The sequence below is a fragment of the Grus americana genome, chromosome 11 (genome assembly GCF_028858705.1).
Source record: "Grus americana isolate bGruAme1 chromosome 11, bGruAme1.mat, whole genome shotgun sequence".
Taxonomy (NCBI): Eukaryota; Metazoa; Chordata; class Aves; order Gruiformes; family Gruidae; genus Grus; species Grus americana.
Genome location: NC_072862.1, coordinates 13,885,985 through 13,912,993, shown reverse-complemented (window position 1 = coordinate 13,912,993; position 27,009 = coordinate 13,885,985). Strand labels below are relative to the sequence as shown.

The 27,009-nt window shown below is 49.1% G+C and overlaps 1 protein-coding gene across 8 annotated transcripts in view; it reads left to right on the top strand.

The window, feature by feature from the left end:
- NCKIPSD (NCK interacting protein with SH3 domain) overlaps nt 1–27,009 on the top strand; it is a 54,021-nt gene extending 27,012 nt beyond the window's left edge. For 7 of the 8 annotated variants that reach the window (XM_054837978.1, XM_054837971.1, XM_054837976.1 and 4 more), the window contains 10 exons: nt 282–369; nt 2,776–3,404; nt 11,129–11,299; nt 12,467–12,553; nt 13,988–14,126; nt 19,521–19,601; nt 20,888–21,016; nt 22,906–22,998; nt 24,567–24,739; nt 25,314–27,009. In XM_054837978.1, the coding sequence (XP_054693953.1) occupies nt 282–369; nt 2,776–3,404; nt 11,129–11,299; nt 12,467–12,553; nt 13,988–14,126; nt 19,521–19,601; nt 20,888–21,016; nt 22,906–22,998; nt 24,567–24,739; nt 25,314–25,517 (1,794 nt within the window). In that variant the 3' untranslated portion in view covers nt 25,518–27,009. The remainder of the gene's footprint in view (nt 1–281; nt 370–2,775; nt 3,405–11,128; nt 11,300–12,466; nt 12,554–13,987; nt 14,127–19,520; nt 19,602–20,887; nt 21,017–22,905; nt 22,999–24,566; nt 24,740–25,313) is intronic. The other variant, XM_054837974.1, reaches the window with a different exon arrangement.

Below are 27,009 nucleotides of genomic sequence, written 5' to 3'. Positions count from 1 at the left end.
AGTAAATGCTTGACAGGTCTACACGACGTGTGTGCTGTGTGCTGCTGAACACAGCAATTAAACAAGGGCTGCTTTGCCTGTCACAGGGAGGGGATGAAGCAGGCTTGAGTCCTGCTTTGTTCTTCTAGGAAGCTGCCTATTAATATCCGTCCTCCTGAGAAAACTTCCCCGAACGATGAGACAGATATAAGGACAAATCGACACACGCACGCGAGAAAGGTTTCATAACAGAGAATGTCTTCATTGTCAACCTTTGACTGCTCTGAAATCTTTCCTTATAGATCCCACCACAGCCCCGGCGTGCTGCTCCTATCACCCCTCCACCTCCAGAGAAACGCAAGAACGCACAGATCGCTGCTCCCGTTAAAAGTAAGGACAAACCGCTGTCTACATCTCAGGCATGTAATGGACACTGGGCAATATAAGTCATGGTACCTGGATGGTTTTGCTTTGTGTGTAGGAAGACATCCTTATATATATCCTGGCTTCCTATAGGTTTTAATGCTAATGATCATTACCTCTTTGATCCAGGAGGGTCTGGGCAGCCTGGCACCTGTGGATGGATGGATGCCGGGTACAGTGTCCTCCTGGTCCTCCAGTGCCTGTGGCCCTGGGAAATGTGGTGGTCTCCTGGGAGCAAACTCTCTGCCAGCTCATGTGGCTAATCAGGCCAGCACATAACCTTGGTGATTTAAGACCCTTGCGGGTGTTTCACTCCCGCAGACACATGGCCGTCTCCCAGCAAGGCAGAGGGAGTCTTCCCTGGCGGTGCGGAGCCTGGTATTTCACCAGGGGGAGCTCACTGGTAGCACTTTCAGGACCTGCCCAAGTCTGCGTTTGGCTCCCAGCCTGTCAGGTGCTTTCTTTGTACGGTGCTCGGATGAGGTTTTCATAAAATCGGTGGCTGCTGTCTGTAAGGAGCAGAAACAACACTAAGGTCATGGCCGTGTATATGCCACCCACAGGCAGAGGAGCTGCTGGTCATGACCATGGGGCCAAGGCAGGAGCTTCTCCATTTTCAGCACGGTTGAGCTGGCAGAGGCAGCGGTCATCCTGCTGAGCTGCTATCAGCTTGCCCAAGTGCTCTCCTGTGCTGTGACAGTCACACCATTAGTGACACACAGCCCATCTCAAGCCCACTCGTGTTCCCTGGTGCGGAGCAGGGCAGAGCTGTTGACTTGCAGGTAGTTAATTGAAACTTGGGGCTGGCACCAGCTGACTTAATGGTATTGAGCCATTTTTCACTCGGTAGTGGAAATCATAGAATCATAGAATGGTTTGGGTTGGAAGGGACCTCAAAGATCATCTAGTTCCAACCCCCATGTTGTGGGCAGGGACACCCTCCACTAGACCACGTTGCCCAAAGCCTCATCCAGCCTGGCCTTGAACACTTTCAGGGATGGGGCATCCACAACCTCTCTGGGCAACCTGTTCCAGTGCCTCACCACTCTAACAGTAAAGAATTTCGTTCTAACATCTAATCTAAATTGACCCTCCTTCAGCTTGAACCCATTCCCCCTTGTCCTGTCACTACACTCCCTGATAAAGTCACAAAGGTTGCTGTCCTTCAACTCCTTATCTTGATTTAATGAAGCAATGGTAGGAGCTGTGACTTTGTGAATGCTGCTCTGTGAGGAGGAGGAGGAGAAAAGAGGGATGCTGAACCCCTGTGGAAGGGAAGGGCCCTGTTTTCTGCCTAGCTTGTGCTTGCCTTGGGATGGAGTTGTGGATGGAGTCCAGGAGGGCTCCCAGGACCAATGGAGCAGGAGGGGTTGGAGTTGCCTGCAGAGGTGCAGTAAAGGCGTTTCGCGTATCTGTCCCACTGGTCCTTTCTCCAGTGTGGGGGAAACTGCCTTCCCTGAGAGCTGGGCTCCCTGTGGGGTGCGCTCCACTTCCAGCACCAACATCAGCTGCTCTCGTGAAGCTCTAGATGAAGGTAGCTGGTGTCTGCCCAAGTAACTCTTTTCATAGTCAGGGAAAGACTTGCATACATTTCTGCCCCCTAGAAATGAACGGATAAGGTTTACCAAAAATATATATTAGACCAGGTTAAAGGAGAGAAAAATCTTAACATCTCTTTGCTTGTAGTGGATTTTATTCCTTGGAATAAATAATATTCCTGGGGCAGCTACCACTGCTAGAGCTAGTCAAAACTAGAGGCGGGGGAGAAATACAGTAGAGCAGATAACGTGGAGGCTTGTGAAAGCGGTGCATGCTAGCAGGGCTGTGGAGCTCGTGATCAAAGGTTTTAGAGTGCTGAAAGGGAGAGACTAGAGGTGCTGTCAGCCAAATGTTTCCTTCACCATCGGTGCTAACTGTGGTGTGCAGTTGGTGAAGGCTCGTGCAAGAGGGAGGCATGGGCTGGAGTGTGAAGCCTTCGGTGTCTTGCAATTCGCAGGCACCATCATTCAAAAGTGAGGGCTTAGATCCTGAATGCAGAAAAAGGCCCTTACTAAGCCAGGGGGAAAAGACTTTTCTGTCCCTTAGTCCTGTTCCTCCCTCCCTTCCCCTGTGTAAAACACTAAGCCCTTTGAAGGGTATTCGTCTCAATAGAGTAGTTTTTCCCCTTTCTAAAGAGGTGATTGTGCAGGAAAGCTCCAGAGAGAACTGGTACAATTTTGCTTTGAGATAAGTGAGGCAGGAAGAGGAGTTAAACTGCTCTGGTCGCATGCACAATGAGCCTTTTAATGGACTGCACTGTAGCAATTTGTTTTTTTCTTTTTTCTTTTTTCCTTTGATGCTGTTGCTAAGGCATTTTTAATTGTTCCCTTTCAGACACTATTGAAATTATCCCTGGGTCAGCTTCTAGCGCCTCCTCTATAAGCACGACATCCCTGGATACCTTGTACACGGCTTCTTCTGCGTCAGAGACCGCTCTCCCGACAGCCACCTCCAGTCCTGCCAACACCCCACCCCCTGTCCCAAGCCGGAGTGTCCACACCACCATAACGCGTAATTTGGATGCCGGCTCTGTGGCCCACTCCCGCTACGGGACTTCCCCAAAGGATGGGGCCAGCAAATCTCCCCAGACCAAGAGGGCTGCCCCGGCACCACCAGCTGAAGGGGGGACCCAGAGGTCCCACACTGTGGATGGGGAGAAGACTTCTCAGGTGAAGAAAGCTGCCCCGGCCCCCCCTGCCAGCCTGGATGCCTTCAACTCCCTCTGCCTGGAGGATAAGAAGGCGGCTGTGGTGGAGCCGGCACCAGCAGAACCCAGTGGTCTGGTGGCATCCGTGCCCAAGACAATAGGTGCCGAACTGATCGAGCTGGTGCGCAGGAACACCCACCTCAGCTACGAGCTTTCCCGCGTGGCCATCGGCGTGGTCATCGGCCACATCCAGACCTCTGTCCCAGCAACCAGCAGCATCATGGAGCAGATTCTGATCTCCGTGGTGGAGAGTAAGGTAACACGTGCAGGACTGGGCTGAGGGCTGCTGCAAACCACCTCCTAGCATCAGGCAGATGTTGTTATGAGCTAATGAGCTCTCATAATGTTTGGGGTGAGAAGTGCAGTGAGATCCCAAAGGAAAGGAGAGAGGTGCTAGATGGAGTAAATGCCTAGCCAAGGGAACCAGGGCTTTAAACCAGGTCTGAGTACTGGTAGTGGGGAAGTGGAAAACAGGTGAGTTTATTCCCCAAATGAGCTGCAGATGTATGGCATAACCTTGAGTTTGGAGCTGGGGGTATGAGGTGAAATCAGATGAGAGGGCCCTTGGTGCTGGGAAGCAGTGGTAGGCTGTGGTGAGGGGTGGGTCTCTCATTTGAGGAGATGAACGGCAGTGAATTGAACCATATCAGCACATTGCGTGGAGGTGGCAACCTTCCAGGTCCCAGGGACAGCACTGGTGACAAAGCAGTGGTGGGAATGGAGGTGCACCAAGAAAGCTCTGACATGAGTTGTTGACCACTGATCATGAAGGCTCATGGAGAACCACTGTGGCAGCATAGAATTGAGGAAAGAAATGAACAGTGACTTTTTAAAGAGGTATTTTCTGTTATGAATGTGACAAATAGAAGCTGAGGAAAACTCAGCCTTCGCAATAAGTGCTTCTTTATGGAAACCTTTTATAAAATAACACATTGTATAGACTTGTTTTCTTCTATGGTGCTGCACGTCCATTGTGTAGATTCAGCATGCCTATGCATACTATGGATTCTTGTCTCTGACTATGGAGCACCCAAAACTTCTATGTGTCTGGCCTCGTCTTTCATCAAATCGAGGAAAACTAGTTTTCCATAGATGCGAACCCCTCTGTTGTTCCATAACGCACACCTCAGCCCTGCTTTTTTTTAAGAAACCACAGAAGAGTAGCTTTTCAGCCACTGGAGGAAAAGCGTTATCTTGAGCTTGTTCTAAATAAACCAAAATGATCAGGTATTCTTCTTTCCTCTGCCACAGACACACAAGGAAGGAAATAAAAGCATGCTGCTTGCAGCAGTCATTGAGATGGTGAAGTGCACCTGGGCAGCCCTCCGCTTTAGTTGGAGGGATAATAAATTTCAGCTCCCACTTGCTAAATACAGCCCCGAGGAGTACATTTCATATAAAGATCTAAGATTGGAGTTCCATTGCTAATGGCAAGATTATAATGAACTGTTCAGAGGCATTTGAATATGGAAAACTAATGGCATTCAAATTTTAGATCAAATCATAATCTGGCTAACTGTCTGCGCTGAATAGAGGGTCCTACAAGCAATCATCAAGTCTCAGTTTGTGGCCATAAACCAACAGTTAATTGCTTCCTACTTCAATAACAATACGGTGTCAATGTGTGATCTAGATTCAGCAAAAAAAATTTAGCTGTTTCAAGCAAATGTTCTGGCTGTGACTCGCATGCTAAGTTCAGTTTTCTGTTATTTGGACCTTGGACAAGATTTGAATATTATTTTTATCTTTAATTCCTGTTCTCGGGATACAATAAGCTAGAAGTCATTTAGTACCAGGTTTCTGCAGAGGGGATTTGCAAACCTCAATTTCATGGCCATTGTTGCAGACCAGCCTGGAAAAGATGGGAAGAAATTCTGGTGCTGGTGCAGGGGCAAGTATGGATCTGCTCTTACTGATATGGTATCTGTCATCTAGGACATCTGCGGGACTTAAAATGTCTGGTACTGTATGGAGAGACAGCAGAAGGTCCTGACCCATCTCGTAACATCTCAGTACCTATCTTGAGCGGTATGCAGGAGAGTCTGGGTGGGCTTGCACAGTGCTCAGGTGTAAGTGTTGTGGCTGGCATATGTATTTTTCCTGAATGTCCCACGCGGAAGATGTAGCTCTGCTGATATGGAGGTGCCTTGTTCCAGATGAGGTGGTTGACCCGGTGTAGAAGACCAGGTCTCACAGTTATAAAAGGGCAGTCACCCATAGTTGTGGGGTGGCTGTACTGCCGTAACTTCACTCGCGTGGTTTAATGGTACAAATTATTATTGTTGACGTTGTGTTGTTCATCATACCAAATCGTTTCACGATCTCAGGGGTTTCTGTGTAGAATTGTTGCTGAGTTGTCAGTTCTAAGTCAAGGGCTTTTTTTTTCTTTAATTTGTAACTTCTGAAATCCCTCTACAGTCCAATCCATGCAAATATGTGGTCGACTCTTCTTTTGCATATTTTTCAAGGGTTTTTTTTCACCCTCTAAAACAGAGCAAGAGATCAACTTTGATTTAAAGCTTTGGTCTGCTCACAGTAGATACGCCTACTTCAACCCTTTCTATCACGTTCTTTAATTAGTTATATTCTTTCTATTCCTATTCCAGTCTTCATTTGAAGTCAGATCACTGGTTTACTAAATCAATTCCAGACTCTATTACCTTGCTCCTATCCCCAGTGCCTTCTGAAGGTTGAACTGTGGTGGCACTTCCCTCTTATTTACCTTGCCATTCCTCCAGCGTGGAGTCTGCCCAGGCATGTGTTTTCAAGAGAACAAAAGACCCTTCTGCTGGGACAGCATCATGCTCCTGCTTTTAAAGAGGTAACATAAGGCTATGCTGGGGGAACAGCAAAGACAAGGAGGGTGCTGGGGTGCTCACACCTTAGGAAAAAAAATGTTTCAGAGGTACCATACTACTTGGGGAAGCCTGATCTGCAGGAGCAAACGTGCTGAATTGGTTTCCCTGTGTCAGAATTTCACCTGGCCTTGGAAATGGTTCCTGTTCTTATCCTTGAGCCGGCTCCTGATGAGTAGCATAGTGACTGGGCAAGGTGTGCAGAGGGAAATGAAACCTCTTTTCAAAGGCATTGCTGCAGTGACCGTCTAAACTGGAGCTGGCTTTCATGGGAACTCATTTGAAATTTGGACATAACTAAAGATCATACAGATGCTGCTTTGTTTTCAAGCATCTAGAGAATCACTTGGATTAGTATGTATTGGCGATATGTGATTGCCTTCAGCTCTGCTGAATTACCTCCCATCTGAGAGGAGGAGGTAGTACCGTAGACATCTTGTCTAGGGAGGTCGATTTGAGAATTTATTAAACTGAGTGAGAGGCAAGCAAAATTGCCTAATACACAAGCTAGCTACACCTTGAGAGGGAGCGCTTAGAAATCACTTATCTGCTTTTTATTAAATTAGTGTTGCTGTGTTGCACTTGTGACTCAGACCCATCTCTAGTTGCCTCAAATTTAAGCTTGAAAAATGCCGACAAAGGTGTATGATTCAGTTTGGTCTTATAGATCAGCCCAGGCTGCTGGGTGGGGTCGAATGGTTCTTGCATGTCGGAGATGGAGGAACAAGTTAGGAAGTTGGTCTGGGAGGTGACATATTTCTGGAGGAGGTTTCCGTTGCAGTGCTGGGCTGTGACCTGCTCCCAGCTGCCCATCACCAGTGCCTGGTGGCTGCCTAATGAGCCCTGACAGACCTCGTGGCTAGTGTGTGGCCGAGCTCCCTCTGCTTCCCCTAAATTCACGGGGGCTGCCTCTCCCTTGCAGTTCCCGTTCATTCATCGATTCGGCTTTGCTTGAAGGAGGATTGCTTTTGACAAGACACAAATGCTGCTCTGGGGCTCAGCTCTTCCCTGCGGGAGCTTTGTCCCTCTGCTCGCCTGGGACAATGGGAAGGTCAGCAGGGTGAGAGCTTTCAAGGCTGACTCCTCTGGCTGAGCTGTTAGCATGCCTACGTAGGGCTCCTCCTTAGTGAAATACTGTAACAAAAGTGAATCTGGAGGGTGGAAGGAATGCATTAGTGCTTAGGCAAGTCCTTTGCTCGCTAATTGCTAGAAGAGCCTTTGTGAAGGTTTGTGCCAGAGTCTTCACGTGCAGCCATCTCAGTTCGGCTGTAGATGGGTCACGCCCATCCAGAGAGAGCCGCTGCAGAGCAAATGCGCATTGGGCTGGAAATGGCCGGGACACCTGAAAAGGGAAGGCTGCAGAGACCTTACTGAAGCATAGCTAATGTGGTAGTTGAAAGCCGGGTGTTCCTCTCTCCCCGTGACACCCCGCAGGCCTGTGCGCGGCAGGCAGTGCCTCCCTGCAGAGCCAGCCTGCGATGGGGCTGTGTCCCCGGGTGTCCAGCCAGGAGTGGACCTGCTGCTGCTGAAAGAATGCATGTGAAAAGCCTGCCCTGGGAAGCTTGGCTCAGCTGAAGTCGGGCATCTCTCTTGCACCATGCTTCATCTGGTTTAGCGGCTGCTGAGGAGCCTGGCAGTCTGCATGTGTCGAACAGTGGTAGCTGCCTGGTTTTTATAGATGGTGCTGTAGTAGGAATGGTTTGCTGCCCAGAGGAGAGGGGAATTCCCAGCACAGTCCCCCTGAAATGTGTCTAAAAACCTGCTAGATGGTTTGCCCGAGGCAGGTCTGGGCTGATCAGGAAGGAAACTGCTGGTACATGTGTGTACCCACTGCACTGGTTGCTAGTGGGGAGGGAGGCATGGGAAGAGGTGAGGAAGAGCTCGGCAGGACGGCAGCTGGTCTTGCGTGGCAGACACAATCGCCTCTGAGCAGCGTGGGTGCAATGAGGTTCCCAAAATGGTTTTGGGCTGCTTAGGAAGAACAAAATCCCTGCAGCAGTTTGTTCTGCTGGGCTGGCAGGAGGGAACTATTTGAAGCAAGGTAATGCAAAGTGGTGGTGTTAGAAATACCGAAACCTCCTCCTGCTTATTGAGTTCTCCAGCAGATTCCTGGAAATGACCATATGACGAGGCTGCAGGTTGTAGTAGCTGTCAAGATGTTTAATAAGCAGAGACCTGACCCCGGTGGTGGGAGGGCTGAGAATGGTGCTGAGAGTGCATCGAGACGGTGCATGGTGTAGTTACACCAGTCGGATTGAAGAGCTTTTTAATGGATTGATCTCATCCAAGTCCATTAGGAGCTTGATGCTTGGTGGAGTTATAAGGGTTGCAGATGAAGGATTGGAGGAAGCAGATTAGTGATAAGAGGCTGAATAGTGATCATTAAAACGAGTACTCATTAAAATGCTCATCCAAAAAGACATCCCAGCAGTGGACTGGGTAGGACAGCCCTGCAGTGCTCTGGCAAGGAGGATATGAGTAAGGTACATAAATGGAGAACCCTCTCCCAAGCAGTTGGGACACACAAGGACAGGCAGGTGACACTGCAGTGTTGTAGGCCCTCCTAAGGAGAGGAGATGGCAAGATCAAGTGAGTTGCTTAACTAATGTATTTGCTTCTGTGACAAGTCACCATTCAGTGGGACATGCTCTTGTGTTTGTGCTCAGCTCCTGAAAGCTGCCATCCTCTCTCACAGCTAGTTACCTGGTTTTCTCCTAGGCTGTCCACAGCTTCCCAAAATTTTAAGAGCATACAGAGGCTTGTGTTAAACCAGCATGCTCCTTCCTGTGTTAACCTGCCTGACAAAAATTCTGTAATGAGCAGCAACAATAAGAATACTTTTTAATTATATAATTGAAGCACTAAATTGAAGTTCTAATTAGTTCACACCCCAAATACCCCAAAGCCAATTACTAGCAAGCCTGTCTCTAATAAAGCAGGCGAGATGTTACCGTTAAACCTGGAGTGGTTTTCCCAGAAAGGGCTGGAGGGTGGAAGGTGTGCAGGAAGCGTGCCAGTCCCACGCTTGGCAATCTCACGTGCTGGTGTTGTGAGTTTGAGACTCTGTGTGTGTCGCCGCTGACACAAAACATGGATTCGTGTCTCCGTACAAAATCCTTCTGCTCTGCTTGCAATGTGAAACCTGCTTAAAGGCTTGCTGCCCCTGGCAGCACAGCCAGCCTGTAGGAAGGAGCTGCACCAGGGCAGGACGAAGTCTTCTCTAAGCTTCCAGGAGAAGACACCGTGCAGGAGCAGGGCATCCTGGCTGGCAGCAACAAAGGCCTTTTTGCACTGAATGATCGTAACTTGTCACTGCGTGCTACAAGACAGCTTAATCCAGAAATTGTTAAGGGTTTGGTCTCAGTGAGTGGGTTTTCCCTGTTGTTTGAATTTCTCGGCTCAGTTCTCTTCCACCTCGCTGGTCTCCTGCTGCTTGTTGTTGTTGCTGCCAAACCCTTGTGTATATAATTTAAGTTCTTCTGCAAATTAGTCCTTATCTCTCTTAATGGTGCCTGGGCTCGTCACCTGTAATCAGCCCAGTTCCATGTGCTGGTCCCCCCTTCTTGCCCTGCTTTCAGGAATCCAGGTAGTTCATATGATCTACTTAGGCCCTAGCAGCTTATCCTAAATCACAGAGCACAGCAGCAGTTGGGGCAGGTTAACTGCTGCCTGAATACTCCCCCTCTCTCGAAGGAGAGGAAAAGTGTGGGAAAGACAACTGAAGAGTGAAGCCTTTGTGGCAAGGATTACGTATGAGGTAGAAGTGGTGGGGATGCAGTTGATAGCAATTTGAGAAAGGATTATGTGCAGTAAGATTTGCTGAGTCGTCTGTATCGTAGCTACAAGCTTCAGAGCTGCTGTGAGCAGTGGTTGAGCTCTGCTGTTTGGAAGAAAGCAGAACCAAAGCAGCCCAAGATGAATTGGCTCCTGTCCTTGCTGCAGAAGATGGCAGACCTGGTATTGAGCAGTTGGCACGTAGAGTACTGTGCAAGTGCTTGCTCCTGAGTCAAGGATTAAAGGAACATCTGCCCCTGTCAGGCTGGAGGGAGGGGGCAGTGAAGGGAACTTCTCCTTCCTGGAGGCAGTTGTGCAGCGTGGTGATTTGGTGTCCAGGACACATCTGTGTTACTGGGGGTGAGCCTGGAGCTGTGCTCAGCTGCTGCCTGGCTGCGCTTCTGGCCTGTGCCAGACTGGTTTGGCTTTCCCCATTCTCAGGATGATTTTGAGAGTCTACAGTGTGTCCTCTGAAGGGCTTCTGAACACCTGCCTGATGCCTGCACCTAGAAGGAAACCAGTGTTTTGTTTTGTGGGGGCATAATAGAGTTCACTGAGGTTGGGTTGCCCCATGCTCTTGGCACGCACTGGACTGCTTTTGTGAAAGATGCGGTGTTGTCCAGCTGCCCTCTGGGAGGGGAGAGTGAGGGTTTAGCTGGTGCTGAGTGTAGTACTCTGGCCAGTTTAGCTTTAAGTGCTGTGAAATGTGCAGAGGGTTGTGGTCATCTGAGTTGGCTTCTTGCCTTAAGCTCCTCTTATAGGAAATGAGCATTGCCCTTACTGCAGCATTCGCCCTCCCCAGGGCAGGCAGGCAGCCCATGGTGCTCTGCAAACACCCTGTGGCTTGCCGTGAGGGGAAGTGGGGAAGTTTGTGGTGTGTATGTGTGCTAAGAGGTTACAATTATGTGGTCTAGGAGAGACTCAGGTACAAATTCCCACGGCTTCGGGAATGTTGGTTTGCTTGGGTCAGCCTTAGGTTACTAAAAGCAGTAAGAAAAAGGGCGTAGCTTTGTTTAAGTTTCTTGGGTTCTTCAACATCCTCAGAGGACAGCTAATGCTCTAGCAGGATGGTGGCAGCTTGGATTTAAAGACTTTCTGACCACGTACCAGTTCTGGCACCTATTTTGATTCATTCACTGCATTAGCTGTGCAAGGCAAGGAGGTGGGTAGAGGCCCCAAAAGTATGAGAGCTGAAATAACACATGTGTCTTAAACTTGTTGGCTTTTTACTGCCAGCTCTTGACTGAATGAGGTCAGCTGCCAGTCCTGAGACAAAGATTAGAGGAAACAGGCACCCAAACAACAGCTAGCTGTCAGGACCCCACTAACCAGTGGTTTTGCTATTGTGCAGAATCTGAGTGCAGGGCTGCCCTCGGGGCAGATCTGCCATGACGAGCAGCGGCTGGAGGTGATCTTTGCAGATTTGGCCAGGCACAAGGATGATGCTCAGCAGCGCAGCTGGGCGCTCTACGAGGATGAGAATGTCATCTGCTGCTACCTGGAGGAGCTGCTTCGCATCCTGGTGAGTAAATTTCTCTATAGATGGAGCAGACAGTCCCAGTGAAGTTCTCTCTTTCTGACCTCCTGTGTTGCCATCAGATCTGCTGTTTCGGAGGGCATAGTTTTCTTGTGCATCCCCTACCGTCGATGTGAGGCCCTGCCCTCCTGTGTGGGGTCTGCAGCGCTCTTGAGCTGCCCTCCGCTCCACCTTACAAAGCTGTTCTGAAAAAAGTTATAGGACTGTTCTTCATGGTACCTGTGGTATTGACCTATCACAGGAGAACATAAACCCTCACCTCCAAAACGAAAAACTGTTGTCTCGCAGCAAACCTAGAAGTTTGCTGTGGGTGTTGTTGCACTCCTAGGCCTGTAGAAAATGTCTTCCACTTAAAATGTATTCTGTGGCTGGGAAGTACGTGCAGGATGAGGCCCATTACATGCAAAGAAGACTCTTTGGTTGTCTTGAAAGTGAGCTTCAAAGCTATTTTTGTGAGCAAGTATAAAGTATCTCACCACATCTGTGCATATAGGAGAGGTACATCCCCATAGTGAGCAGCAGTGGGAAGTACTGTCCTAGTGCTGTCACTAGCACATACAATCCCATACGTGTACAGGGAGTGTGATGGTATGGGAGCTGCCGCTCAGCACAGTGACATGGTCTGTTACGAGTGCTGGTGTGGGGTTTGCTCTGGTACCCGTTTCATATTCCTCTCCAGCTCTGACATAAGCAGAACAGATATTTTTTGTGTAACAAATGCCAGTGTCTTTGTGTCACCCAATGTATGGCCTGCCGCCTCGCTGTGGGCCAGCAGGGCAAGGCAGAGGGGGATTTTGTGCAACCATTTCCTCTCAGTTTAGGGGTGGGAGGAGACTCACAATATTTTTCAGGGTGGGAACGGCGTTGGAGCTGCTGTGTGCAACTGCATGATGCACTCATCAAGCTGCTGCTCGGGTCGTGGGGTTTTTTTAGACATTTTCAGCCCAAGACATGCTGTATGGCAGAGACATTTCTCAATAATTCGCTTTGATGCAGAATCTGCAGGGGAGTGGTTCTTGAGCTGTCTTTGTGCTCTGCTTTCAGTTTCTTTGTGAGATGGTTGGGCTGGGGCTACGGAGATCTGAAAGCAGCTGGCCTCCCTCGAGGTCCCTGCAGCAGGCACCTTGCTGACCCATTCATTCCTGCTTCCAGACAGATGCAGACCCAGAAGTTTGCAAGAAAATGTGCAAGAAGAACGAGTTTGAATCAGTCTTGTCCCTTGTGGCATATTATCAGATGGTAAGGTGGCAGAATGCATCAAATCTCTCCTCTTTTGAGGTTTCCATGAAGGTGTAAAAGAGCAGGGTTGCTGTGATGAATATATGTAAGATGTTCCTGCTGGATAGGGCAGTTCTGTGAACTAAATGGAGTTGCAGCTCATCCCTTTTGCATGCTGGCTAATGTCAATGCTGTGCATGCAAGCTGTATGGAAGAGCAGAGGATGCTATAGACTTCGAAGCGGTAGCTAGCACTGTGAAGGGTAAAGCTTGCTGCTTTTATTAGCTCCACTGAGGAACAGAATCGGCATCGCTAATGTCTAGAGGAAGGATTTCCGAGGATGCCTTGGGAAAGCTGACAGGCTGTGACTGCTCCTCTTTTAATTGATGCACTCCTGTGCATTAGTAAACAGTTTTGCTTAGGAAAGTAGGTTGTGAGTAGAAGCCCTGGGAGTGAGGAAGAAAATCAGTATTCAGAGGAAGAAACGGAAGTTTTGCTTTCAATGCCTATGCAGTGTTGCTTTGTCCCTCTCCTTCCTGGAATTTGATGCTGTAGGACTCTGCAGGGGTTGGAAACTTGTCCCCATCTTGTCCGTAAGTCCCCAGCTACAGCACATCAGGGCTTTTAAAAGCAGCATTTAGCTTTCATCTGGCACTTGTGTGTCTGAACTCAGAGCTTGGCACCAGAGCTTGCATATCTGAGAGCAGTGGGAAGGCGGAAGGCAGGTTTAATGGAGCCTGCTGGCTTTCACTGCCATTTCAAGGAAGCCTGGCCAGGTGGAAAGCAGTTGGGTCTCCTGTCCTGGCTGGTCGTGCCCAGTGGCAGGGCTTGGCTCACTCCTCTCTCAACCCTGGGGTTGTTGGCTGAGGCTGGAGTATGAAGGTTACCCCAGCACCAGAGCTCCTGTGTGGGAGCTGAGCTGCAGGTTGAGCATCGTCTTTGCTGGAACCCCTGTATGTCCCAAAACCTTCTGGTTATACCCTCTGCTCCCAGTGCAAACCTGACAGCTTCACAGTGGAGGAGCTGCTCCCATCCTGATCGTTAACCATGACATGCTGAAGAGAGTTTGCAAATACCATGTTGTCAGGAAACATCCTTCAGAGCAGCATTTGCAAAACCTCAGTGTGCTCAGAGAATCCTGGCTACCCAGCAAATTTAAATTTGTTTGCTGGACATGGGTACAGGTTGTTGATTTGTATCATATTAAGTGGGACATTTCAGATCTGAGCTCTGGCTGCCACCTGCCATTTGACCGCATATGCTAACAGCCTGTAGCCAGCCCAGTTATGAACGTTATTGTAAAAGGACTCCTACGCTGTCGTTAAAAGCTAGTAGAGCTTCAGGGTTCACCATCATCCTGGGAGGGTCTGTAGCTTCCCAACAGCAGGAACTTCTAGCCAGTTAGAGCAAGCCCTTGCTTGGGACGTCATTTGATCTAATAAATTGTTTTTGCAGGAACACAGGGTGCCGTTAAGGCTGCTGCTGTTGAAGTGCTTTGGAGCCATGTGCAACTTGGATGCTGCAGTCATCTCAACGCTTGTAAACTCTGTGCTGCCGATGGAGCTGGCCCGGGACATGCAGACTCACACACAAGGTGAGCCAGAGCTGCTGTACCCAGGTCCCCAGGGACGTGTCTTTCCATTAGATGATTTACAGCAGCACTGGTAGCCCCTGACTGCTCTACCTGCCCAGTGCTCTGGGGAGAAGGGTGTCTGTTTTTTAAAGTTGTTCAGATTATTACAGCTGTAAATGGAGAATGCACGGGAGGGGATGTTTCAGTCCAATGATGCAAGGCCCTCTAGCTCTTGAATGTGCCATTAGTGATCTGCATTCTTGTAGATGTCTTGAAGCATGTTTTGAGCTGTTCCAGTTTCGTTTCATGATGCTGACAAGAGACACCTGCAGATCTCAAGGAAGATTTCTGCAGCTGCTTATATGCAGGTTTTCTCAGCACTTTACAGTAGATCTTTGCAGTGTTTCTTGCTGGTGAATGACATGTGTGCTGACTAAAGGAAAGGACATTCTCTCCACCACTGTATCAAGGGAGATGGTCATGCTGTTAACAAAGTTGTGGTCCTGGTCCTTTGCAGGATAGTGCCACCGCCCTGCTTTTCCTAGCTCTTTGCTTTCCATACCCAGGCTTTGCCCTCATGTTCCTTCTACTTCATGCTGCTGCTCCATTTGTTAGGATGACCTGTCCCTGCTATTAACAGGAATGTCCTTCCTGCCCTTTCAGCTCCATGTGTTCAAAAGCTTGGTGGTGGTGTGGTCAGATTTTGCTAGCATTGTTCCTCAGAGCTCCTGCTTAGCCCACTGTCCTTTATCTCCCAGCAGCCAGGAGCAGATGCTGAGGAAAAGCCTAAGAACAAGGTGAACATGTAGTAAGACAGCCCTGACATTACCTTCCAGCTCCCCATGCGTGCCTGGGCCTGGGCAGGCGCAGCTTTGCTCCCCATTTTGCAGTTAGCCTGTAGGCCACCAGTGCTTGCAGTGGCACATACTACTTTTTTCCCTTAAAGGGATATTGAAAATCCATTGTTTTGTGCTAATTGTGACCCACAAGTAAAGTAGATGTTGAGTGATGAACATGTGGATCAAATCAGAAGAGCCCCAGTGTTCAGAGCCTTGCTGCCCTGATTGCAATCTGTAGCTATTGGTTTGCTGTGGGCATCACGGAGCTGTGGAGAAGTATAATTTGGCGATGAGACTGTGTAGGGATTGACAAGCCTGCACAGAACAGGGACCGTCACATCCATTTCATGTGAGCCAAGTAAATGTCCCAGATGGCCACCTTGGACATGCATAATAGATGTCCCTGTCCCCAGTGTTCCACCACAGGCTCTGCCAAGCTGACTGTGTGGTGGACAGGACTAAGGGGATAATCTGGTGTCTGGAAAAGGGGTATGGGAGGAGAAAATCAAGCCTGTTGCAGAAGGCTTTGTGCTTCTCTTTGCTTAGATGCTTTGAAGTGCAGGCATTTCAAAGGTGGAGAGTGCCTGGAAAATAGTGTTTCAGGGTAGGGCAAAGCACTAGTGGTGTGGTGCGAGGCTGAGATCGTTACGCCTGTGTTGGCTACGCTTTCTCTTTGTGCTACCAGTAATTATCAATTCTATGCAATGAACTTCTTATGCTGTTGGTGTGTTACCTGGTTATGCATGAGAAGCTGCTTCTTTAGGCTGCAGTTTTACTGTCCAAGAAGCAAATAATACTTGGTTATGGGACTATGACTGTGCTTCTGTGGCAACATTACTCCTGATTTTGTGCTGTCAGAAATAAACTTTATTGTGCATCCATCACTAATTCATAAAGATTGGGTATCTTCTGCACCATGCCCAAACAGGCGTCAGCCTCCTGCTCTGTCCCCCGAGCTGCCCTCGTGCAGGCAGGGTGGGCTGGTCACTCTTGTTAGTCCTTGCCTGGTGGCAGCATTGCTGTCCAGGGCATTTTGCCAGGAGCTGCATCTTCCCAGATAGCACAGCTAACTCAGCCGTGATAGAGCATCGAGCTCTGAGCTAGGTTACTTCTGCACACTTTTGCTGATCTCCATGTAGCACTTCTGGTTGAAGCAGGCCTATCTCCCAGCAAGTGATAGCTCTGCTTTGGGGACCTAAAAAGCCTTGCAGTGGAAGTGGGTGAAAAGTGTCTCTGCTCTGTCCTGCAACTGCCAACCTGCAGAATCTCTTCTTTCCCTAGCCTCATCTCAAGGCGAGGGGTTTTTTCCCTGCTTGCCGTAATACATGGGCAGTACAGTCGAAGGGTGAAATGCTGCTCTTCCTTTGCTGACAGACCACTTCTGGTTACAGGAGCCTCCCAAATCAGTGTCCTGATCTTGTGCTGCCTGTCTTGTGCTAAGGTTATGGCAGGCGCTTGTGCAAATGTCATCTGTGCGGCATCCAGTCCTCTTGGCCTTTGCAGCAGCGCTGCAGAGAAGTAACCATCCTTGACCCAAACGTGTCTGTCCTTCAGAGGTGTTTTAGGGCATTAGTAGTTCCCTCCTGCTGTTCTGGTGCTTACTGCTCCATGTCCTGCCAGCAAATGGCAGGCGTACCTTGTGTGAAAACATGACCTTGAATCCTAGAATGACTTGAGCTTATTTTGGTACTAAAAACTGGGGAATAGCAGCTGATCCGTGACATACTGTGGAATAGCTAATCCCTTCTGCGGATGGCAGGGGCCAGAGCAATCGATGCCAGCACTAAGCAACTGGGGAGCGTTGAACTGGCTGCAGCAGCTCTGTGGGATCCCTCCTGGCTTGTTACTGAAGAGCAGCCGAGGCAGAAGCTCTGTGCATGGATGCTGGGTGCCTTTGATGGGAAGGCACTTTACCCTGGGGCTGATGCAGGCGTGTTGGCTGCTGGCCAGTTCTGCTGCCAGATGCTTGGGTCTTATTGCTTCTGGACAGCCACTTCTCTCTGCTGCGGCTGGCCTGCACATCTATCAGTGTTAGAAGAGCTTATAATAAGCCACAGCGAGGCAGAATTAGCCAGAACAATTCCAAAGAAAACAGACGGGGATAATCCAGTCTGTAATCTTGACTTTCTCCCTTGGTGCAGCTCAGTGTACATGCAAGGCAGCTGTCGGGCTCTTTTCACTTCAGTTGTAGACAGTTGTGTCTGCTCCCAGTGCCCAGATTTTGCACTGCTGTGTTTAGAGGTTGGAAGCAAGGTCTTTGAAGGCCTCTGAGAAATACCTTTCATACGTGATAGCAGCTTTCTTAGCAGTACCTCAGCAGGCTTCGGAAATGCAGGCTGGTGAGCAAACAGACGCATCTCTCCTGCCCTTCACAGCCACTTGAGTGATGCTTATCAGTCTGTTGTCAGCAGAGTCCCTCTGCTTCAGGAGAGTTGTATTAGTGCTATTTACTTTCTTGCAGCCACTGGTGCTGCTTTGGAAGGGGGGGAAAAAAACCCACCCCAAAACTGTGCTTTGACTGGCAATTACTCTGTTCTTCAGCATGGTGAGTCTTGGGTGGGTCTTGCTGCAGCTGGACACTCCAAAAACTTGTAGTCTGTGCTGAGCAAGTGTACTGGGTTAATCTGGATTTGCCCCGAGATCAGCTTTCTGACTGGTTTCAGCATCCTTAGGGAAATATGACAAGATTTGCCACCTAGTAGTGGAGTCTGCTGTCAGCCAAGATGAATGGACGCAGTCCTTGGTAGATGGGCCAAGGATGTGTAAAACTACCCGCCTCCCTCATCCCTAATTAATCTCTTCCTCCATATTTGCTACAACCACAAGTTTATCACTGGCTTCTGGTTCTCAGATCATTATTTCGTTGCTCCTGATGTGATGAGAGAAAATGTTTTGCTCATGAAAGCCTTTCTAGAAACATGGGAACGGCAGGTTCCTCTGTCTGCCTACTGCAGTATCCTGCCTCTGATACCCAACTCCTGAAGCCGTGGAGGAAAGAACAAAGAAATCGCGTGGTGAACAGTTTGTCAGATTCTTTTTCTGCTACCGTGAGCTTTGGCATCACTGATACCCGATAACTGAGAGCTTATATAAGTATGAATTATATTTAAGTCACTGAATATCCTCCTTTACCAAAAGTAAACAGCAGTTTCCAACTTTCCTTTGCTGCCACATGGTCTGGAGTGCACTCCTACACTCTTAATCTTGTCAGTGCTGTAGTATCTCTGCTTAAGCCTCAAATGATCTATTTTTACTCAAAGTATTTGTGATTTGAAAACTCAAAAATCTTGTGGAGCTCTGACAAAGTCCCTCTGTTCTTTGTTTATAGAGGCTTTGCTCACAGAGTTGACTTTCCAGGAGCATGAGGCTGATTCGCCAGCATTCCCCCTGCCACATTAACAGTAAATCTGAGAGCTGCCAAGTGTTGCAAGTCCTTTGGCCAAGTCCAGGAGTATTCAGTGATAGTGAAGACATCAGCCTGCACAATTAAAACCAAACTACAGGGTGCAGGTGCTTAGAGATGGATCGATTTGTGTATAGAGAAAGTGAAATGTCTTAAAGGGTTTGGAGGGGGGTGCTGGAACCAGCATGTATTGTGCAGGGAAGCAGTACTGTGGGAGGAGCATCATACACTGAAGAGACTTTTTTCTCCTCTAAGGAAAAGTAGTTTGGGTCAGTTTTTTTATAAATACACCCTCAGTTTCCTTGTAACAAATGCCCCAAGGCTCTTTCTGGCAGATGTAGTTGAACTTTATTTAGTCAGTATGTGTGGTAGCCTACTTTATAAAAATAATACTCCTTTTCTGATCGTCTTCAGACTTGCTAAACTGGATGGAGGCTACATCTGATGATGACACAGATCCTATTCCATGACTTTTTTCTTTTCTTCTGCAAATATCTGTTGAGGTGTATCTGTTAATTAAAATTCAGGAAAGGCACTGGCTGTGGTTCTGGGGAATATTCACGTATAGCTGCTGCCAGCAAAAATTGTGTTGGACTAGCAGGCTGCGGGACGTGTTAATGCAGGAGACGCATGTGGCCTGGGAGGTGGGCAGATGCACAGCCCGAGTCATGAGCAGTGATCTCCCAAGAGACCTCTTACACCTCCAGGCAGAGCTGAGGTAGCGAAAGTAGAGCGGTGCAGAGATGGTAACAAGCAGCATAACTGTCCGGGGGTGGTGTTGGTTGGAACAGACAATATTTCAAGGTGGCCAGATGGATGCTTTTTCTGGGTTCAGTAATTGCATAACTATGGGATGTGTCCTGGGACTGTGCAGGGGAGGTTTTTAATTATTCAGACCGAGTTTGCCCAGATTCTCTTAAGTGGAAGGGGGGGGAAAAAATCGAGAATTCTTGTTGTGATTATTTTTAAATTGCTTTGGAAACACATGGCACAGAAGGCATGTGGTATGTTTAAACAGGGGGAAAAACAACCTTATAGCTCAGTAAATACAGGAATGAGAAGCAATCTAATCAGTGTTAAATGTCTGTATTGAATGTGTGACTTCCCAGCTGCAGCTGAGGAGCAGTGTTTTGCTTCCTCAGAAGAACTAATGGCAGGACCTTTACCTTGCAGATCATCAAAAGATGTGCTACTCTGCACTGGTGCTGGCAATGATGTTCTCCATGGGGGAGCCCCTGCCATATCATCACTACGGTAAGAGCAGCTTATGCTTACGACTTGGTAGGACAGCAGGCATGACGGTGGGCCATCTGGGGTGTGCCAGCAGGCACAGGGAAGGGACCTTTTCTGGTGGCCAAGGTAAGGACAGCTAGGGGAGAGCCCAGCACGAGCAGGGCGAGAGTAGGGTCTGGTCTTTGTCAATAGAGCCTGGCTGCAGAAACACTGGGCTGAGATGCCAGATTTCCAGAGCGCAGCACAAATCTGGGTTAGAGCAGTGGAGGACTGATGCCATGCTGCAGAAGAGGTGGATTTGCCCATCACTGTGACTAAGCATCGTTTTATTTTACCTCTGCCCTGTGTGAAAGCACGCACCTCTTGCTTGCCTCAGAGACGCTCTGTCTGCTGATGAGGCTGAGAGCCCAGATCGCTCCGTGAACACCCACTAAAGGTGTCAGCTGCAGAGTGTGGCCTCTTCCTGGTGTCCCTTCTAACAGGGTGGTGCAGCCCTGCGTATTTCAGGCTCTTAGGGAAAGTAGAAATGATTAAGGGTATTGCAGTCAATAAGGAACTGCAAACGTTGTGCCAGATCTGCCTGTTTTATCCTCTGCCCTTTCATTCCAACCTTCAGCCAGGAAGCCCTGCCTGCCTGCTTCTTCCCCAGGCCATGTTGTGTTCCCCATATTTGGGAAACTCTGGGTTCAGTTTTCCTAGAAATGCAGTAGAGATTTTTAGAAGCATCTCCTCAGCAGTTTCACCTTAACACCCTGGTAAACACATAGAAGGCTTAAGCTGGTGCAGTAGAGACTGTGGAATGAGCCTCCACACCTCCTGCTTTTCTCTCCTCGTGTAACCCTGGCAATTATTTCCTGCAGGTGGACTTATTTGCATGAGCTCCTGAGCTTTCCTAATAGCTAAATTGAAAAATGGGTTATTACTAATGATCTGGATGATTACTTTTTTTAAATACATGGATTAAACCAGTGGTCAAGAATACAAATCTCTTCCTACATGAAGCCTTCGTTGGCGGCAGTGATGCTGTAGCAACAGCTAGAGCAAGATTTGGTGTTTTATTTACTCAAAAAAAAATTGCCAGTGGGGGACCAACTTTCAGTGTTCCCCTGCACTGTGGATAGTTCTCTGAGCCACTTGTCTCTCTCACAAAGACACTTCAGTGGTCTGTCTAGTCTACTTGCAGGGTTGTTAATTCCCTGGAGGCTGACACTGGTGCTCCACTGATGGATTTTTAAGCATAACAGCACAGAGAAGTGGCTTGGTTTATTTTCACTGTGTTGTAAATGCCCCTCTTTCTCCTTGTGCAGAACATCTCAACTCTCAGTTTGTGCAGTTCCTGCTAGATGTGATTGAGGACGGGCTGCCCTCAGACACCACTGACCAGCTGCCTGACTTATTTGTCAATGTCCTTCTGGCCTTCAATCTCCACATTCCAGGTCAGTTTGGTGCTGCTCTGCCTTGGCAGGATTTCAGTCTGGAGTGAGGGTGTGAAGAGGGGAGGGAGAATCTCACTGGGTCTTCATGGTGCTATGATAACTTCTCCAGCTCCCCGAGCCTCTGGCAATACACTGTGTTTAAATATTTTGCAAAACCCTAGAGGAAAAAACAGTCTGAGAGCCTATGTCCAACCAACCGACCCTCTGGGGCACAGCAGCTCTGTGAAGCCTGGCAGATTTCTCTCTGTACTTCCACACCACCTGGATCAAAGCAGTTGCTGGGCTCTACTTGCAGAACATGAGTGGGGTTAACTCATAGACACAGCTGATTTGGGAGAGAAAATTCTTCAGCGGGCATTTCTTGGTACCAGTCCAGAAGAAAGTCCTCTGCCTTTGGTAGGTCTTGAGAAACCTTCTGCTTACCCAGCTGCACCTCCTGAACCTCATTCAATGCCCATGTGTTGGGGCCAGGCTCTTCAACATTGGCCTGAGCTGCACTCTCTCCTGATTGCCCTCGTTCTCTGTCCTCCCTCCCCTGCTGAGCTCCATGAGAACAGACACGTCTGGTCCCTAGAGAGAGCATCTGCCCTCTCACAGCCTGTGAGTTTTGAAGTCTGTGGTTAGAGGACTGGAGAGTAGTTCCAGGTCCTGCTAAGAGAGGACACTTCTTAACCCAAAATCTCCTGTTGCTCCAGTTGTCTTGTTCTGCTTCATGGCTTTATCCTTGGCTTTGTGGAGAGAGGAGAGAATAAAGCAGCAAGGACGTGTCCAGTAATTTACCTGTTACTTTGAGTTGTGCTTCATTAAAATTTATGTGAAAGTTTCTAATTTCATGTGAAAGTTGATTGCACAGAGACTGATTAAGTACAGTCTCTGCTGCTTTCATTCATTACCCCTTCTCACACTTACCCATATACTTCCTGGCCGCAGTAATTAGGCAATAATGCATGAGAGGCAGCGTGTTTCTGGGGGCTTATTGCCCACCTGGGGTGTAGCCAAGAGCAGTGACTTGTTCTCTCATGCTAAGAATGTGTTAAATGATGTTCAGATTGCTTATTAGTGGATTGAATTTTTTATTCCTCTGTCTGCAAGATTCATCTATCATACAGTTCAGTGGTGCAGCATTAGTTAAAAAACTCTCCTAAAAGCATATTATATTGATGCCCTTCAATGTAAGGGATCCTAAAGCACTTTTCAGCCTGTAAAATGTTATAGGGTTGCCAACCCCATGCCACAGAAATAGCCACATTGTGCTGCTTGGGTGCTTCTGAGTGTGCACACTCACACATGTGTAAAGTCTGCCAGGGTGAATATATTTTAGCAACAACAAACCACCCTCAAAACAGGCTAGGGGACACTTCCTAGAAGAAGTCTTCATCCTCTACCCTTGCACAGCCTGATGCTGAGTGCTGGGAAGAACTTTTCCCTTCTGGCATGCTCCTGGCACCTGGCCATCCCTTCTGATGAGAGCTTGCAAGGCAATAAATTCCAGTGGGGCACTGCTGATATGAAGTAAGAGGATACTGGAGCGTGGAGCCCTTGGCTTCAGAGGGTTGTGAGCAGAGGTAATGTTTGATAACATAAAACCTTTGCAACGTATTTCACAGAATTTGGCTGGCAGGACTGGAGCCCATATGTGATGTGAGGCAGGTGCACATAAAAAGCACAAGGTCCTGAGTGTTTCATGCATTGTTTCCAGATTTATTTCACCTTCTCTCTCCCTGCCCACCCACTCTGTGGGGCTGAAACTTTTCGTAGCCCTGATGGACTGTGGTTCCTCAAAGCTCCCTAGAGTACTAGTGTGAAATAGGAGCCCTCCACCATTTTATTTTTTTTATTACTGTGGCCTTCAGGAAACAAAGGGATGTGTTGAACAGGTTTCTTCTTAGTTCCAGAACACAGTGTGATCATGACTACAATAAGCAAGCACTCGAATGTCAAGACTTTCACAGAGAAGCTGCTGCTGCTGCTGAACAGGGGAGGTGAGTGTGTGCAGCACTATTACATGCCTGGCAGGGAGTGCAGCTAATGGTGACTCAGGGAGACGAGCCCGGTGCTCATTAAGGGGTGGGATGTGTCGGGGATGCATGTAGCTGAGGAGCTGTTGGCTCAGGCAGGATGAGCTGCTTCCTGGTGAGTTTTTGAGGGTGACAGGCTGCGTTGCTGAGGACGGAGCTGCACAAAGAATAAAGTGGTGCTGGTGGCATCTAGGAAGAGAGGAGAGGCCTCTGAGCTGCCATTTTCATGTACTTCTGGGTCAGATCAGCCCCAGCTCACAGCGTGGCCAGCTGCAATGTGGGCAAGCTCTTGTCTGGGAGGAAAGCTGGTCCTGGGCCACTTCTGTCCTTGGACAGACAGGACTCCATCAGCGCTGGCACACAAACCTCAGCCGTGCTGGCAGTCATCTACCCCAGGGGACAGATCCAGAGGGAGGTCTTGCCTTCCGAAATGCTGCTTAGAGTGGAACTTCCCATTTCAGAATCGCCGGCAGAGGGTTAGCTTTGTGTCTGCTCCAGGCGTAGAGTGAAATCCACTGTACGTGTAGAGCTTTTGCAAAGCAGATTGCTAGAAAGCTGGAGATCTCCACGGGAAGAGCAGTGCCAGGTATTTCTGCCTGTGCCGCATGCCACTATTGTGCTTTCTAATACCTTCTGGAGCACAGGGGCTTTGCTGCCTGAGATTCATTTTGTTGATTTGCTGGTAAATAACTCACCCTGTGATGCTTGCAGCTCATCTTACTCTGGCTTTAGTTCTCTTTGGGGTTGCAAATCACTGTCTCCACACTATATCAGCTTGAGGGCAGCCAGCATCTCAGTGCTCTTCTGTCTGGCCTCCTCCCAAAGCCTTTGTTTAGCCCTTTCCCTGCCAGACTCACCACAGGGATCACCTTACTGCGAAGGGCTGGGGAAACAAAGGAGAGGGGGGGCCATAACCTAATGAAGATGCTTCTCTTTTGCCCACCTTCATGACAGCTGCTGGGGGGGGAGGGGGCTGCAGTGTCCCAGAGCCCTTCTTGAGGTCTGCAGGGATGTGTTTTGGAAGAGAACAGGATATGGTGGCTCATTTGAAGATGGAAGTGTTTCTTTTCTTGCTTCTCAAACGGTACTAGCCTGGTCTCTGTGGTGAAAGCTCATTTCTGGTACAGGCTCCGATGGGCTTTTCAGAGGGGTCATTGGATAAGACTTGATAAACCAGGGAGAAAATGAGTGGTAGCTGACGAGCAAAAAGGGGAGGCACTGAGAGGTGATGTGCTAATGAGCTCTCACCTGGGATGGTAGGTGAAACATAAACAATGATTAATGCTAATGCTAATGAGTTTGGTCTCCAGCTTGGTACCCTGCAGAGCTGCCATCCTGATTACGCAGCTTTGTGCAAGGCGCTAAGGTCTGCCAGCACAAAGGCGAGCCACAGGCAGGGAGTGGCTGGCCGAGGCCAGGGGCAGCCTTGTCTCCAAAGCCTGTAGGATCTAACGAAGGGATGTGCACTGAAGATGGAGGGGGGCTGGCAATGGGGAGTGTGTGGCTTAGCACAGTCTCTCTGCCTCCCACAGATGATCCAGTTTGTATCTTCAAGCATCAGCCTCAGCCACCGCACTCAGTGCTGAAGTTTCTGCAGGACATCTTTGCCAGCAAGGATACAGCCAGCATCTTCTACCACACGGACATGATGGTCCTGATAGACATCCTGGTGCGGCAGATTGCTGATCTCTCCCCAGGAGACAAGGTGCTCGCAGTAACCCATAGGCACTGGCAAGGGAGCACAGTCTCAAAGCAATGGTGTTTCTCCTGGCCCTCCATGGGGCCTGCTGGTGCAGGCAAGAGTGGAGTCCTGGGGTGGGTGTGACGTTTCTGGGTGCTCAAATCAACCTCGAGGGCTGAGGAGAAAGGAGGCATTTATCCTGCCTGGAACACAGCAGTAGAAAGGCACGTTTGAAGAAAGATATGCCAGGCTTCTGGTGGTCTGCACCCCTCTGTCCAGAGGCCTTTGGGAACAAGGACCCTCTGTGAGTAGTAGAAGTAGGAGGGATCTCTCTGGTTTGGTATTGCAAAAGGCAGAGGATGTGCCCATGTTTGAGAGCGGGTGAAGAGCAGCGCTGGGTTGCTGTGGGAAGAGCAGAGTTTTCCATAGCTACTAATGAGCCTTAAGGAAAAGCAGGTGCCTCTGGAGTCACTCTCTGGCTGGTGGTGCAGCAGCAGCTGTTCCTGTGCTCATGCTGTAATGGAGGCTGGCATGCTTGTTTATCTCACTTTAAATCTTTCATTGTGCTCTGTGTTTTGTCTCCCCTCCCACTTGGCAGCTGAGGATGGAGTATCTCTCTCTGATGCACGCCATCATCCGCTCCACACCCTATCTGCAGCACCAGCACCGCCTCTCCGACCTGCAGGGCATCTTGCAGCGCATCCTGGGGGAGGAGGAGGAGGGCCAGCAGTGCCAGATGGACAAACTGATCATCCTGGAGATTTATAAGGAGTTCCCAGAAATCTCTCCCGGTACCAGCTAACCGCCCCTCAGCTTGAACTGGAGTTCGAACCACTTGGATCGACAATGTCTCTTGTTGACACTTTCTCCCCATTCCCTTCCAGTACAGCTCATACCTTATATCCCTCCGTGCGAGGCCTAAGGTTGGGACAGCGTTCACCAGCCCTTTAGAAATGCCAGCAGCAGAAAGGGCGTGGGGTACCCCTGGGGCCTGGTGCTCGGGGGAAGTCGGAGCGGGGTGGGCGCTGGCGCGTGGTTTTGCCTGCAAGACTCGGGCAGGAGGTTTTTAGGCAGCTGTTGTTAGCGGGAAGGGCAGAGAGCTTGTGAGGGACTTAGCAGCCGGGGTGGGGGGGGTGTTTAGCTGCGCTGGTGTCCCGAGGTCCTGAAGAGAAAGGCCTTTGCCTTAGAGTATCACTTCTTTTCCATGTGCGTCTCTCTCCCTGCAGTGACCAAGTGGAGTCTGCTGGTGCTTGGAAGAAGCTTTCGTAACATCTGTTTTGTTTTCTGCTGCTAGTGCCAATGTGCTGCAGCCCTGCCAAGGGGAGGTAGCTCGCTCGCTGTCTAACACCTCGTCTAGTGAGCCTTTCGCTCCCTCCTGGCCCTCAGCTTTGCCTCTGGGTAGCAGCCCACCTAGCGTCATAGAGGTCTTACCCCAGCAGCTGCTTTTTTCAATCTGCTTTCTATAGTAACATTTAAATCTGAATTTCTTGCACACTGGCAGCCTAGAAGTAACGACCATGTGGGCGACGCTGCCCTTAGGAAGCCTTTGGCCCGGACACAGTGCAAAGATATGTCCTGCCAAGTGAAAGCTGCTGCTTGCCACCTCTCTCGCAGTGCTGCCCCGAGCCGAGGGGCTGCACGTGGGCAGGCGCGTTCTGTTCGTGAAGCGTGTGGATTTCTTGCCTTGAGCTTCATAGTAGCTCTGCCTCGCTGTCCTCCCTCTCCACATGGCAGCGCTCAGAGGCAGTGTCAGCCTGCTGTCCAGTAGCTGTTTGTGACTACGCACGTGTGGGGAACCCTTATTTATGTTTCCTCTAGGTTTCTAGCAAACAGGATTAACCTGTTTCCCTGTTACAGATAGTCACACACACTAACGTGGGTCTCTTAGATATTTGTGTGCGCAGTCTAGTCACTCCCTGTCCCCAGCTCTTCCGTTGCAGTATCCAGTGTAGGAGCTATTGGAAAGTGGAACTGGAAATACTGGGCACTGTATTTATTTTATTTTACTTTTTTTTTTTTTTTTTGGCTTGAGGCAATGACACGAGCTCTGCTCTGCAGGCCTAGGCTCTGGGCACTGGGGCAGTTGATGCTTGGGAATGGAGGGGGTTGGCCTGGTAGCCAAGGGGGGGGCGAGGACCTCCTGAAGTCAGCCTGGGAATGCCCAAGCTTAATAACCACCCTCGTAGAGAAACCTATTTTTCCCCCTGTAAAAATGTATGAATGTCAAAAGGGATCCTGTATTTTCTTAAACACTAAATGTAACATGCAGAGGAATAAAAATGTCTTAAACTGGA